At 38.2% G+C, this 13,973-nt stretch overlaps 1 protein-coding gene across 1 annotated transcript; it reads left to right on the forward strand.

The window, feature by feature from the left end:
- The first annotated feature begins 4,789 nt into the window (after positions 1–4,789).
- Positions 4,790–6,816, forward strand: LOC126792737 (geraniol 8-hydroxylase-like). The gene is made up of 2 exons (XM_050519205.1): positions 4,790–5,742; positions 5,988–6,816. Exons 1-2 carry the CDS (start codon positions 4,846–4,848, stop codon positions 6,618–6,620), a joined length of 1,530 nt encoding a protein of 509 aa, XP_050375162.1. The 5' UTR covers positions 4,790–4,845; the 3' UTR covers positions 6,621–6,816.
- The last annotated feature ends 7,157 nt before the right edge of the window (positions 6,817–13,973 follow it).

Consider the following 13,973-nt stretch of genomic DNA (forward strand, 5'->3'; position numbering starts at 1 on the left):
TCGGCACAGTGCTCAAGTTCTAAATCGAGACAAAACTGTGTTTTCCCAAGATCTTTAATCTCGAATTCATATTTGATTTGCTTTGTTGTTTCCTCTAATTCATTTAAAGTTCCAATTAGGTTCATGTCATCAACATAAACCGCAACTATTGCAAATCCTAAACTTGTCTTCTTAATAAAGACGCAAGGACACAACTCGTTGTTCAAATATCTCTTTCCACTTAAACGATTATACCACATCCGTATTGATTATTTTAATCCATATAGTAAGTGTCTCAATCTAATTGAATATGCGCTTCGTGGTTTACAACTACTTGATTCAGGTATTTGAAGTCCAGCAGGAACCTTCATATATAATTCTATATCTAGATCGCCATAAAGATACGCAGTGCCCACATCCATAAGTTGCATATTCAGTTTTTCTGAAACTACCAAACTGACAAGGTAGCGGAATGTTATCACATCCATTACGGGAGAATAAGTCTCTTCGTAATCGATTCTAGGGCGTTGTGAGAAGCCTTGCGCCACAAGGCGAGCTTTACACCTTACAATATCATTTTTATCATTACGCTTTCTAATGAAGACCCATTCATATCCAACATGTTTTATGTTAAGAGGTGTTGGCGCAACAGGCCCAAGGTTCTTTTTTGTTAATGAAACTAATTCAACTTGGATCACATCTTTCAATTTAGGCCAATGTGCTCTTCATTGGCATTCTTCAACAGAGCAAGGTTTGAAATCATCTGAATTAATAATCTCACATGCAACAAAGTATGCGAATATATCATCAATTATGATGAAATTTCTATCCCACATTCCATGTACACTAGTGTAGTTAATAGAGATCTCTATATTCTCAAGAATTGGTTCTGATGTTGAGGCATCTCCCAACGATGTCTCTTGTACATAACTGTAATCTGAAATATTCTCATGAGAGGGATTTTGCATGTCGATAATTAATGGATCATGTTGTGCCAACCTCACTTTTTTCCTTGGGCAAGAATCCATCGAACATGTAGGTCTCCCATGCTTTCTAGCGAGACCGGAGGCCTGTGTTACCACATTGGCGCCTACTCCGACAACCTCATGTATTTTTTTTAGGGACATCAATCCTTGCAAGCACATTTGTGGCAGGTATATGTGATATTGTCACTTTAGCAATATCAATAAATGCATCAGGCATAGAGTCTGCTACATTTTGTAGATCTATAATCCTTTGCACTGCAAATTTGGATTGTGTGATACGGAGATCAAGATGGGAAAAAGTGAGAACAAACCATGATAAAATCCTATCATTTTTGTTGAATGTTAATGTTCTTATATCCCTTAACGATGGGAAGACTGTCTCATTGAAGTGACAATCCACAAATCTAGAGGTAATGAGATCATCTGTCCAAGGTTCTATGTAGCGAATTATTGTCGTTGATTCATATCCAACATAAATACTCATTCTTCGTTGAGGGCCCATTTTTGTGCACTGTGGCGGTGCAATTGGCACGTAAACTGCACACCCAAATATGTTAAAGTGTGAGATATTAGGTGTGTACCTAGTCACCAACTATAACATGGAAAAAAGATTAAGCAGCAGTGGGCCTTAAGCGAATGAGTACTGTTGCGTGCAATATTGCATATTTCTACGCAGAAATTGGAAGATTGGTGCGCATTATCAATGTTCTAGCAACCATTTGAAGTCTCTTAATTGCGGCTTATGCGAGACCATTTTGGGTGTGTACATGAGGAACAAGGTGCTCAACATCTATTCCAATGGACATGCAATAATCATCGAAAGTATTCGATGTAAACTCTCTAGCATTGTCAAGGCGTATTGACTTAATAGGATGATATGGGTGGTGAGCCCGTAAATGAATAATTTGGGCTAAGAGTTTATCATATGCCGCATTTCATGTGGATAATAGCACGACATGTGACCAACATGTCGACGCGTCAACCAACACTATAAAATATCTAAATGGGCCACAAGGTGGTTGATCAAATAAGTCCACAAATATTCCCTTGAATTCTATGTAAAAATGGGATAAGTGTTTTTGTATCCTTTACATAGGACGGTTTCGAGCCTAATTTCCCTAAGAAGCAGGCCTTGCAGAATGAGCGAGGACTTTTAGAAACAACCAAGGACGATTCTTGTTGGGCCAACACACCACAATAGGCATTAGAAGCATAAGAGTAATTATGTACGACACTTTTGGGGTCTAAAACATACTGAGACCGTGTAGTAGCAGCGGCGCTACTCGCACTAGACAAGCAATGAATGGCTGCTATGCGCATTGACATTGTAGCGACCCCAGGGGCTTCTTTAATTACTTTCTTATTCGTGCTTCTTTTAGCTTGAAAGGAAGGATGTCTGTGTGAAGTTTTTAGTATTCAGATCATCATATCACGACCAGGATGATCTAACCGGTTGTGCCAAAGCCAATATGTGTCTAAATCACATAAGTCATCTCTCATGACATTATTAGATTCAATAGCTCGAATAGTGGTCATATAAAGTCCATAGATAGTCCTATTATTCTAAGATGCGCTTACATCCGTAATCATAAGATTTGATCAAAAGGAATTCATTATTCCCATTTTCATAATGTGTTTGTGCATGATATTTGTTGGCTCGGATGTCTCTAAAGCTCAAGAGGGTTATGCCAACTCTATGAGCGTAAAGAGCATATGGGATAGTAAACAAGGTGCTAGTAGGCAAAAGGAATTGTGCTATTCCATGACCTTGAACCTTATTCGATGGGCCATCAATTGTTTTTACAGTGGCATGTGTGGACAAAATTTCTAAAAATAATTGCATGTTTCGAAGTATTGTGTGCGTGGTTGCACAATCCGGAGTCCATTCTTATGAATGAAAGCTTTGACATTAATATAAAAAATGAAATTTTTCATTATTAAAACCAATGAAATACATTTCCCAAATTTCCCTGCAATGATGTTGGCATGCTGCAGTGACTTGGTTCTTGTGATATGTGCTGGCATATGAATTTGATGATGAACAAGATACATGAAGAGAGCTTGCAAAGAGACATGTGGCGTGGGAGCTAGAAGTACATGAATCGCATGAGATGAGATGCTTGTTGCGGTGAAATTTTGGCATGCTTGCTGCGGTGAAAGGTTTGGCATGGTTTAATCTGGTGCATGGAGGATAAAAAGAAGAAATTTGAGGTGCAGGGTTAAGCTTAAGGATGTCTAGAGCTTTAAAATGATTTTGGGTTGGAATGCTTTGCTTATTGCTTAAAGTTTGCATGTTAGATCTGGATGTATTGCTTGGGGGAGTTCTGTGTTTTGCTGCTGGAAAGTTGTGTGTTTCGATTCCTGCCTGAAAGTTGTGTTGCTGGGAGGAAATTGTGATGATCTTGACAGCAAGCAAGGGCCTTATTTTATAGGCTGAAGTGGGTGAGGTTGAGATGCAGGTTCATGGAAAACCATTGGATATTGAAAGAGAAGTATAATGGTGACGCAAAATTTATAGTACAAGGTGATAACCATATAACATTTTAGTGGGTTGATTGCATTGTTTTGTGTGAAGTGCTAGAGAGGCGGACTTCAAGAAAAACATTATTTGTACAGTTGAATTGATAAGAAATATTGAACAATTACAGTATTGGTGTTGGAATTGTTAAAACTATATCTCTTTTGCAAGCCTGTGTATTACCTATGGAAAAGCTTACAACATGATTGTATTTGGCGTAGGAGAGGAAATATTACTGCATGGTAAATCAAATGTTGTTGTTTTGATAGGCCGGAAAGACGATTAGTGTTAGGTTAAGGCATATGACTATACTATATGGTTTTATGGGTTTGAGTCCTCATCTTTGCATGCCTATGTCAAGATTTAGATTATTGGCCTTCGATTTCAGTCCCAATTCTAAAACAGTTAATAATCGACAATCTAGACTAGGCATCATGTACTTTCGTTACATTTCACACCACACCCAAACTTGTAAGCCCCAAGAGCGTGATTGTGACTTGGGTCCACATGCGTGACATTCTGATTCGAAAAAATATAAAATATTTTGTCTTTTGAAATATAGTTTTGCATGCGTATATTTTTATTGTGTTTGGTATGCATAAAGTATATTTGTGATTTTTTTTGTGTATCAACAAAAGGACGCCGAACAACTAAGGTTTTTCAAACCCTAACCTTGAAAGGCTTAAGAGCGTATAAGGAGAGGGAGAGAGAAAATTGGTCACAGTATTTTGTTTTTAACCAAGTAATAGCATTATTGGGTTTAATTCAAGAGCATCAGGGTTTAGGTTTAAGGGGAAAATATAATGGGGTTGAAAATCTTGGGTTTTTAATACATAATTAAGCAACCTTCGATAAGAGAACGAGCGAGAGATCGAATCAAATTTTTCTTTCTTGTGAAGTTGTGATCGAGTTGTGTACATCAAACTAGCTAGTCAATACATGCTTCATCCCTTTGGAAAGTTTGAACATACTCGCGGTTCATTATAAGAAATTAAGGTTCCAACTTCCAGCTCTCTTAAATTCCTGTTGTAATGGCCTTGAATTTCTATGCGTGATGCCATGATTGACGTGCTACAATTTTCTAGAAGAGTAGGACGGTAGCAAGAGATCGACAACATCTCATCGAAAGGTGTTACCGTCTTAGTCACGTACAACTTCCGTTGCAATTCCAGTCAATTACTTCCGGCTGTTACCTTGCCTAATTAGGTCACCATCATAATAATCAACCCCGTTAAGTTGTTATTATCTTACGTATAAAAAATGAAAGATGTCAGTGCCATAAATAGAGATCCCAATTTCAAATTTCTTTGGTAGTGGGAACACCTATATAGTCCAGAACCTAGCTCTAGTTACAGCAAAGTTATGGATATCATCAATTGTGTAATAGGTCTTTGTATTGCCGGGGTCACCATCCAAGCCTTCTGTCTTCTTGCAAGAAGAAGCAAATTCATACCCAGAGAGCTTCTTCCACCAGGACCAAAGCCATATCCACTGGTAGGGAATCTGTTTGAGCTTGGAGACAAACCCCATGTCTCCCTCACTAAGCTTTCCCAACGCTATGGCCCAATTATCAGTTTGCAACTAGGTCAATTAATCACAGTCGTAGTTTCTTCGCCGACTCTCGCCAAAGAAATCCTCCAAACTCATGACCAAGTCTTCTGCAACCGAAACCCAACAGATGTAGTTCGCGCCTGCAAATACAACGAGTACAGCTTGGGTTGGCTTCCTGTACAAGCTAGATGGAGAAAACTTCGTACAATATGCAACTTACAATTGTTTGCACCCAAAGTTCTTGATGCCAACTACTCTAATCGGCGCGTAAAGGTCCAAAAGTTTATAGATGATGTCAATGAAAGCATGAGGGCTGGGGAGGCAATAGATGTAGGAGGGGCAGCTTTCACAACATCGCTCAATCTGTTGTCGCAAACTATATTCTCCACAGATTTAGCTCACCCAAGTAGTGAGACAGCTCGGGCTTTCCAGAAGACTTTTTGGGGTATCTCAGAAGAGATGGGAAAACCAAACGTGGCGGACTATTTCCCTCTGCTTACGAAGCTCGACCCCCAAGGCATAAGGAGGCGCGCGACCTATTACTTTCAGAAAATATTAGGCATTTTGGATCGAATGATCCATCAAAGGTTGGAATTAAGAAGAGGGCACAATTATATCACAACAAATGATATGTTAGATACGCTTCTCAACATTAGTGAAGAGAAAATGGAAGATATGGACATGCGCGAAACTCAAATCTTGTTTCTGGTTAGTGATCACTAATTGATACTGTGTTTCTTTACCAATGATTGGGTTACATACAAATTAGTTAATGACGATTTGAAGCATAACTTTTTCTTGAAAATTAAGTAGTATGATTAAAATACTTGGAGCTATTTTTTTTTTTTGGATTTTTTTTCGGTTTTTGGTTCATCATGATGAGTTATGACACAATTGTGAATTGTCCGGTTAATTAATCACCTACTTGTTTGTAATTGATATGGAATGTTTAGGATCTGCTTGTTGCTGGCACGGAAACAAGTTCAGCCACACTAGAATGGGCAATGGCTGAGTTACTACACAACCCAAAAATTCTTTTAAAAGCTCAAGCGGAACTGGAGCAAGTGATTGGAAAAGGGAAATTAGTTGAGGAATCAGACGTTGCTCGACTCCCTTACTTACAAGCAATACTCAAAGAAACATTTCGGCTTCATCCTACAGTTCCGTTACTAGTTCCCCGGACTGCAGGAGCAAACGTAGAAATTGGGGGGTACATAGTCCCCAAGGGTGCTCGAGTTTTAATCAATGCTTGGGCTATAGGCAAAGACCCCAACACTTGGGAAAACCCAAACTTGTTTATGCCGGAGAGGTTCTTGGGATTAGACAACCAAATTGATTTTACAGGGAAAAACTGTGAGCTTATTCCGTTTGGTGGTGGGAGAAGAATGTGCCCCGGACTTCCGTTGGCAATAAGAATGTTACACTTGATGCTGGGTTCACTACTCAACTGTTTTGACTGGAAGCTTGAAAATGGAGTCGTCCCCGAGACTATGAACATGGCGGAGAAGTTTGGCGTCACCCTACACATGGCCCAGCCTCTGAGAGCTGTCCCCAGGAATCGTAGGAAAAGCATTACCGGCTGTTGAGAAACTAGGACGTCGGTAGATAGAGATTGTTTGGATAAAGATGCATGTTAATTCACTAGTTACGTAAATAAGTTGCCCCAAATCCGAGTAGCTAGTCTTATCTGGCAAATTTACATGTATTTCATTTTTGTTGGTACTTTTATATATAACGCAATGATTTATTGTGATCTATGAAAATCTATAAACTTGGTTCATACATACATGGCAAAATGTAAACGAGCTAATTGAATAAGTGCATACATATATTGAGTTTTTCCTTAGTTGAATGAATATATATGGATCTCTTGAGTTGTATAGTATTTGTTTTGATCGGATTAAGTGATTAACCGTCCAAAGGTAGCTTGTATTTCATTTCAGGAAGACAAAAAGCAATTTTAAAAACTAGGCCCCATGTATAGCTACCTCCACCAATTATGCCGACCCTACGGCCCCATATCAATTTCCAACTAGGGCAAGTGACCACAGTTGTAGTTTTAAAATATGCTCGTCCGAATCGAACCCTAATGTGCGCGCTCTCCAAACAACAATTCTTCTCAGAATGTCAAATTGAAAAAAATAAAATAAAAGGCTAGGAAGAGTGTTGAGTTGGAGGCAATAAATATAGGATTGGTTGCTTTCACAACCACGCTCAATATGATGTCGCTGATCCGTGTAGTTCGACTGTTCGACAGCTAGGGTTTTCAAGAAGACTATTTGGAGTATGATGTGAAAATTCGCTTTAAAGATATTTAGTTCAACGATGCATGCACTTTTCGTTGAAGATATTTAATTAGTGCTATCACAATAATTGGGGTTTTTTTATAATGACACAATTGTAATTTCTCAAATTAATTACTTTCTTATTTGTACATAAAGGAATAGTTAGGATTTAATGGTTGCTGCCACGGACGCTAGTTCAGTCCCATTAGAATGGGCAATAGCCGATTGAGCTTGTATGCAACCCAAATATTATTTCAAAAGCTCAAGCAGAACTCGACCAAGTGACTAGAAAAGAGAAACTAGTTGAGGAATCTGGCCCCTAGCTTACTTACAAGTGGTACTTAAAGAAACATTTTGGCTTCATCCTACAGTTCCATTAATGCTATTAAGTATTATAGTCACAATCAGACTGTATGCTATTTTGTATATTAAAAACAGATAGAAGACTAAAATAGTATGAAAAGGGCATTGTAGAAAGCTTGTATTGATTGTTATAATTGTACGACAATGGATGAAAAGGAAAGAACAGTGGCAAGCTATTTATAGCATAAAGCTTGTAAATGGGGTAGCTATAAATAAGATGATGATACGTTGCACGCATGAAGCGGTTGAGATTAACATCACATGCACACCAACGACGTCTCTCTCTTGGATAAGAATTCATAGGGGTGGGCATAAAAAACGGAAATCCCGATCTCATTCTGATCTCGTCTCTAAGTTCATATGGATGAGACGGAGGTCTAAAAACGTTCGTCCCGTCCCGATCCCGTCCCGCTTCATAATAGTGGGATGGGACGTGGGACGAATAATTTATATCCCACTTCGTCCCGTCCCGTCCCACCTTTAATGAAAACTTAAAAATTCTTATATATTTGTATCAAAATGAAATTAATTTATGTTCTTAATAATTCCAAAATTATATCAACTCAAATAATAATGGTAAATTATAATATTTTGAACATAATATGCATTTTTTGTTATTTTGTTATTATTGAATGTTATTTTGTTATGAAAAAAAATAAAAAAATAGGTTTTTATTTAACTTCATAGGAAGGTGAGATTTGTCTCGTCCCGTCCCGATCCCGTCCCGTTCCAACCGGGATTAATTTCAAGTGGGATGCATTCTTAAAAATACTTGTCTCGTCCTAAATCCGTCCCGTTCCATTTTCGGGACGTGGGATGAGCCATGTCCCGTGCCCACCCCTGAGAATTCATAGCCTGCTTGTAGAAAAACGTCAGGGATAAATGGGGTAGCTGGCACGAAGAATCCAAAATGATAAATAAAATGATGATACATTGCACACATGAAGCGGTCGAGATTTACATCACATGCACACCAACGACATCTCTCGTGGATAAGAATTCATAGTCAGCTTAGGGATGACGCACACTAATGTCCTTCTCTAGTCCCCTGCTAGAGCCATTGGTCCATGTCTTTCCTTCATTCTTAGGTACTGTCCTATACTCATCAGCACATACATCAAAAGACTGTTTTTTGCTGACTTTTGGACCTTCTTCCTCATTGTCACAGTCCTCATGCTCACTAGAAATGATCACGTACAGCTTCACCATTTTTACCTTTAGGCTTAACAGATGCTGGGTTCGCTACCACTACAAAAAACATTGGCATTAGGCACATTTAAATGTGTCTAGAATGTGGATAATACTCATGTGGTAAATCCCCTAAAATCTCACAAAATTCACTACTTGTTAATTATAGAGTTTAGGGGATTGGCAACATAGGTAAAACCCACATTCTAGCCACATTTAAATGTGCCTAAAGCCAAATTGTTTTATAGTGTACTTATAACTATTTTGATTAGAAGCTTGAAGATGGAGTTGTACTTATAACTCCACTTGCCTTCTAAAGGTTAACTAATCACAATATGTGTTACACTCAAATATAATAGAATTATTGTTATTCATACAAGTTCAGATCATTCATTTATAGGAGACATATCTAATATGAACACTTAGCACAAAAATCAATTACTACAACTACATAAATACAATATGTCCATAAGTCAAGAAGTTGTTGAGCTAACACTCCCTCTCAAGTTGACGCATACACATCAATTATGCCCAACTTGTCAAACGAGTCATAGAAGACTTTTTCGAAACACCTTTAATTAATATATCTGACAGCTTGTTTTCTGAATGAACAAAAGGAAAGCTGATAATATTGGCATCAAGCTTTTCTTTTATCAAGTGACGATCAACCTCGACATGTTTAGTGCGATCATGTTGTACCGGATTTTGTGAAATATAAATTGTTGCCGAGTTGTCACAATACAATTTCATAGTAGTTTTTTGTTTGACACCTAAATCACATAACAAGTTTCTCAGCCACAGTAACTCACACAGACCAAGAGTCATACCTCTATACTCACCTTCCGCACTATACCGTGACACCACCTTTTGTTTCGTGTTTTTCCATGTAACAGATTACCTCCCACAAAGGTAAAGTAACCTGATGTTGACCTCTTATCTGTAGTATTTCCGGCTCAGTCTGCATCTGTAAAGCCACTAACCTCAATATTGTTATTGTGTTTAGAGAACATTACTCCTCTCTCTAGAGCTAACTTCAAGTACCTCAAAATTCTCACAACAGCATCCATGTGACTCTCGCTTGGATTATGCATGAACTGGCTCACTACACTCACTGCATAAACAATATTTGGTTTAGTATGGGTCAAAGAGATCAAACACCCAACTAGCCTCTAATAGCGAGCTCGATCAGTCGATGTCTGGTCTGGATACTCTGCTAGATGATGGTTTTGCTCGATAGAGGTGTTGATAGGTGTGCAATCTAACATACATGTCTCTGTCAACAAATCAAGTGTGTACTTCCTTTGGCATAAGTAGATCCCGTCTCTCTCCCTTGCTACTTCAATCCCTAAGAAATACTTGAGATCACCCAAGTCCTTCATCTCAATCTCAAAAGACAATTGTTTTGGCAGCCGATCTATCTCTATAGTATCATTGTCATTAATCACCATATCATCAACATATATAATCAAAGCTACTACATTCCTTGTTGATGCTTAAGAAACATGGTATGATTTGAATTACTCTGTTTGTAACCAATCTTCCGCATAAACTGTGAGAACCTCCCAAACCAGGCACGAGGTGACTGTTTGAAACCATATAGAGACTTTCTCAATTTGCACACAAAATCACCAGAAGTAGTTACGTACCCTGGCGGGAGACTCATATACACCTCTTCAGCTAACTCTCCATGAAGAAATGCATTCTTGACATCAAACTGTCGGAGTGGCCAATTCAAACTAGCTGCAAATGAAAGGAGCACTCGAATAGTGTTCATCATTGCAACAAGAGAAAAAGTCTCATCATAATCAATACCATATGTTTGAGTAAACCCCTTTGCAACAAAGCGTGTTTTATACCTGGTAATTGATCCATCTGAATTATGTTTCACAGTGAACACCCAACGACACCCTACAACCTTCTTGCCATGTGGTGGAGGCACAAGTTCCCAAGTATCATTTTTCTGCAATGCCTCCATCTCTTCCTCCATTGCTTTTCTCCATTTTGGATCCCCTAATGCATCATGCACTTTGTTAGGTACTGATACATCAGATATTTGATTCATAAATGATTCATATGACTTTCATAATCTCCTAGTGGATATATAATTGGCTACTGGATATTTTGATTTGGCATGTAAACTAGATTCATATCTTTTAGGGGGTTGACCTCTAGTAGACCTGTTTGGTAACACATATTGCCCACTATCAGACTCACTACTAGTACCAGTGGATGGACATACCTCAGCTGAGTGACCTTCTGCACCAGCAAGTCGTTGGTCGGGGGTATGAGCGATGGCGGGGGGGGGGGGGCAATTGTTCTCTCAACTATTGGTTCTTCTTCTGGAACCTGAGTGTCTGATGCTTCTACCTTTGGTAGAGCTTCTGCCACTGTTGGTACCTGATTATCTGAAACTTCCACCTCATAATGAGCTTTTGCTACTACTGGTACATGATTATCTAAAGTTTCCTCCTCAGAATGAACTTTTGCTGTTGGAGTAAATGTATCTCCAACAATGACTTTTTCTGATTCCTCTCCCTCGCCATGATATAGCTATTCGAAAAATGAATTCTCCCCCTAAAGGGCTGGATCAGAAGAGGTAAAGTAACTCATGTCCTCAAAGAAAGTGACATAATACTTTCTAGTGGGTGGATGATAACACATGTATCTTTTATGATTGCTCTTATATCCAACAAACACACACTTGATCGCCCGAGGATCTAACTTCGACTTTCTCTTACTTTTAGGGACATAAACAAAAGTCAGACAACCAAAAACACAGGCATGTATATTGTGAAAAGAGGGAATGGACATATTAGATGCAAGAACCTGAAGATGAACTTTTCCCTGAAGGACACTAGATGGAAGACGATTGATAAGATAAGCTGAAGCTACTACTGCATCACCCCACAGATATTTAGGCATATGAGCACTAAAAAGAATTAAACAAGCCATATCAAAGAGATGATGGTTTTTCCTTTCGGACACCCCATTTTGCTCCGGTGTTCGTGAACATGTGGTTTGGTGAATAATCCCATGATCTTTCAAAAACTGTTGAAAAATATGACTGACATACTCCCCCTCCCCCCATTATCAGAACGAAGAATCTTAATGGTACTATTATACTGTGTTTGAACATGAGTGTGAAAAGCTTGAAAAGCAAGAATAACCTCATCTCTAGTATGAAGAAGAACGACCCATGACGACTGAGTGCAATCATCATTAAAAGACACATAATACCGCATACCCGTGATCGTAGGCTCTTTGGAAGGTCCCCAAACATTTGAATTAATTAATTCAAAAGGTGTATGACTTTTAGAAAAACTCGGAGAATAGGTACAACGATGACTCTTAGTAAGAACACATGTTTTACAACGCAAAGATGACTCATTCACACCAATAAACAAAGAAGGCATGTTTTTTTTTCATAACATGGAAAGATGATGTCCCAATCGACAATGCGACAACCAAATTTCACTTCGCTGATTAGAACTTGCTGTCAGAGCGGTGGGTGGCTGTGCTCCTGGTTTCTGTCCTGCATATGTCTGATCCAGGTGAAACAATATGCCCCTCAAATCTCCCCAACCGAGTATCTCTCTGGTGAGAAGATCCTGAAAAATCACATACATGGGAAAAAAGATCACAGAGCATCGAGACTCAGTGTTCAACTGAGGAACAAATAACAAGTGATGTGATAAATCAGGTACATATAAAGTAGGAGTGATACGAACTGACCATCTCCCTAATACTGGAAAAGATATCTAACTAATGACTAAGCTGCGCAACAAACGATATCTAGCTAAATATATTTAAAAAAAAACATTGGGTTAAATTGGTCGTGGTAAGTTAGAATTGGGTTAGAATGTGCTACTCATCACAAAAAGAGATCAATCAAGAGTATACTGAAGGAGAAGACCTCTCTAGGATGAGATTATATAGAAGCACCAACTAAAGTTGGTTAATGAATTTTCAGAAAGTAGTTTTGTAACAAAATTTAACTTTTAACTTTTAAGGGAGTCGGCTGTAAAAAGAAAAAGATTTACTCCTAACCTTGCGAAGTAGTCGCTCCTTTGCCCACCTGGACTCCGTAATTTTGCTTTTTACGATGTGGGTAAAAGTTAAATATATGGAGTGCACCTACCGAACTTTTCTTTTGTTTCGATGTGGGATGATTCTTGCATAACTATTTCATTGCCAATTTGCCGTGAACTATATTAAGACCACAAGTCGAATATGAATCGTACTACCAACTTGGTAAGTCCCTGTAGGATGGAGACTCAGAAGTCAGAAGTCTCGTAGTAATGAACTCGAGTTCGGCAAAAAGTGATCTTAAAGTTAATCTTCAGAACCTTAAGCCATTACATTCTAACTGCCCGGTATGCTTGGTTTCATTAAGTTAGATTGACTGGAATGTGTGTTCTACGTTATCATCAGATGAGATTTTGTATGTCATATAGTAGTTTTTGATTCTTTCTTTGCATTACTCAATTGAAGAGAGTTCTACAAATTCTATTCGATCCAGATTCTTACACAAATATTCCAAATAATATTTACAGAAATATTAAGGAGTATGGACAGGGACAACTCATAGAGAAAAATCTACACGCACCAAAAATGTTATAGAGTTCCATATGTGAGAGCACTCCCAAGTCCCAACATTAGGGAGAGACAAAAAGGAGTGACATCGACTCCAACAAAGATTTAGGACCAGTTTGACATAACTTTTGTACCTGTTTTTAGAGCTTCTTTAGCTTTTAGGAGCAATTGATGATATTTGGTAAACTTCTCTAAAGCTGCTTATGACTCAAATTAATTTTGGCCACAGCTTAAATTGAAAAGCTAGTGGATGGTGGCTTTTGAAAGTGGTTTTTGGCAAAAACACGGAGCTACAGTGTTTTTTATTGACATTTTATGGGCAACCCATTTTATCCTTAGTCTTTTTGAAATATTACATGCCCATAAATTGGGTTCTATTTAATTATGGTGGATAAATATTTTTGTGTAATATTCTGGATGGATTTTGTTGAAAATTTAAGTGTTTTAACGTAAATTTTTTATTTGGTTCAAACAATGTATAACCAAAACAATTGCAAATAATTATACTAA

This window comes from Argentina anserina, chromosome 4, assembly GCF_933775445.1.
Source record: "Argentina anserina chromosome 4, drPotAnse1.1, whole genome shotgun sequence".
NCBI classification, from domain to species: Eukaryota; Viridiplantae; Streptophyta; class Magnoliopsida; order Rosales; family Rosaceae; genus Argentina; species Argentina anserina.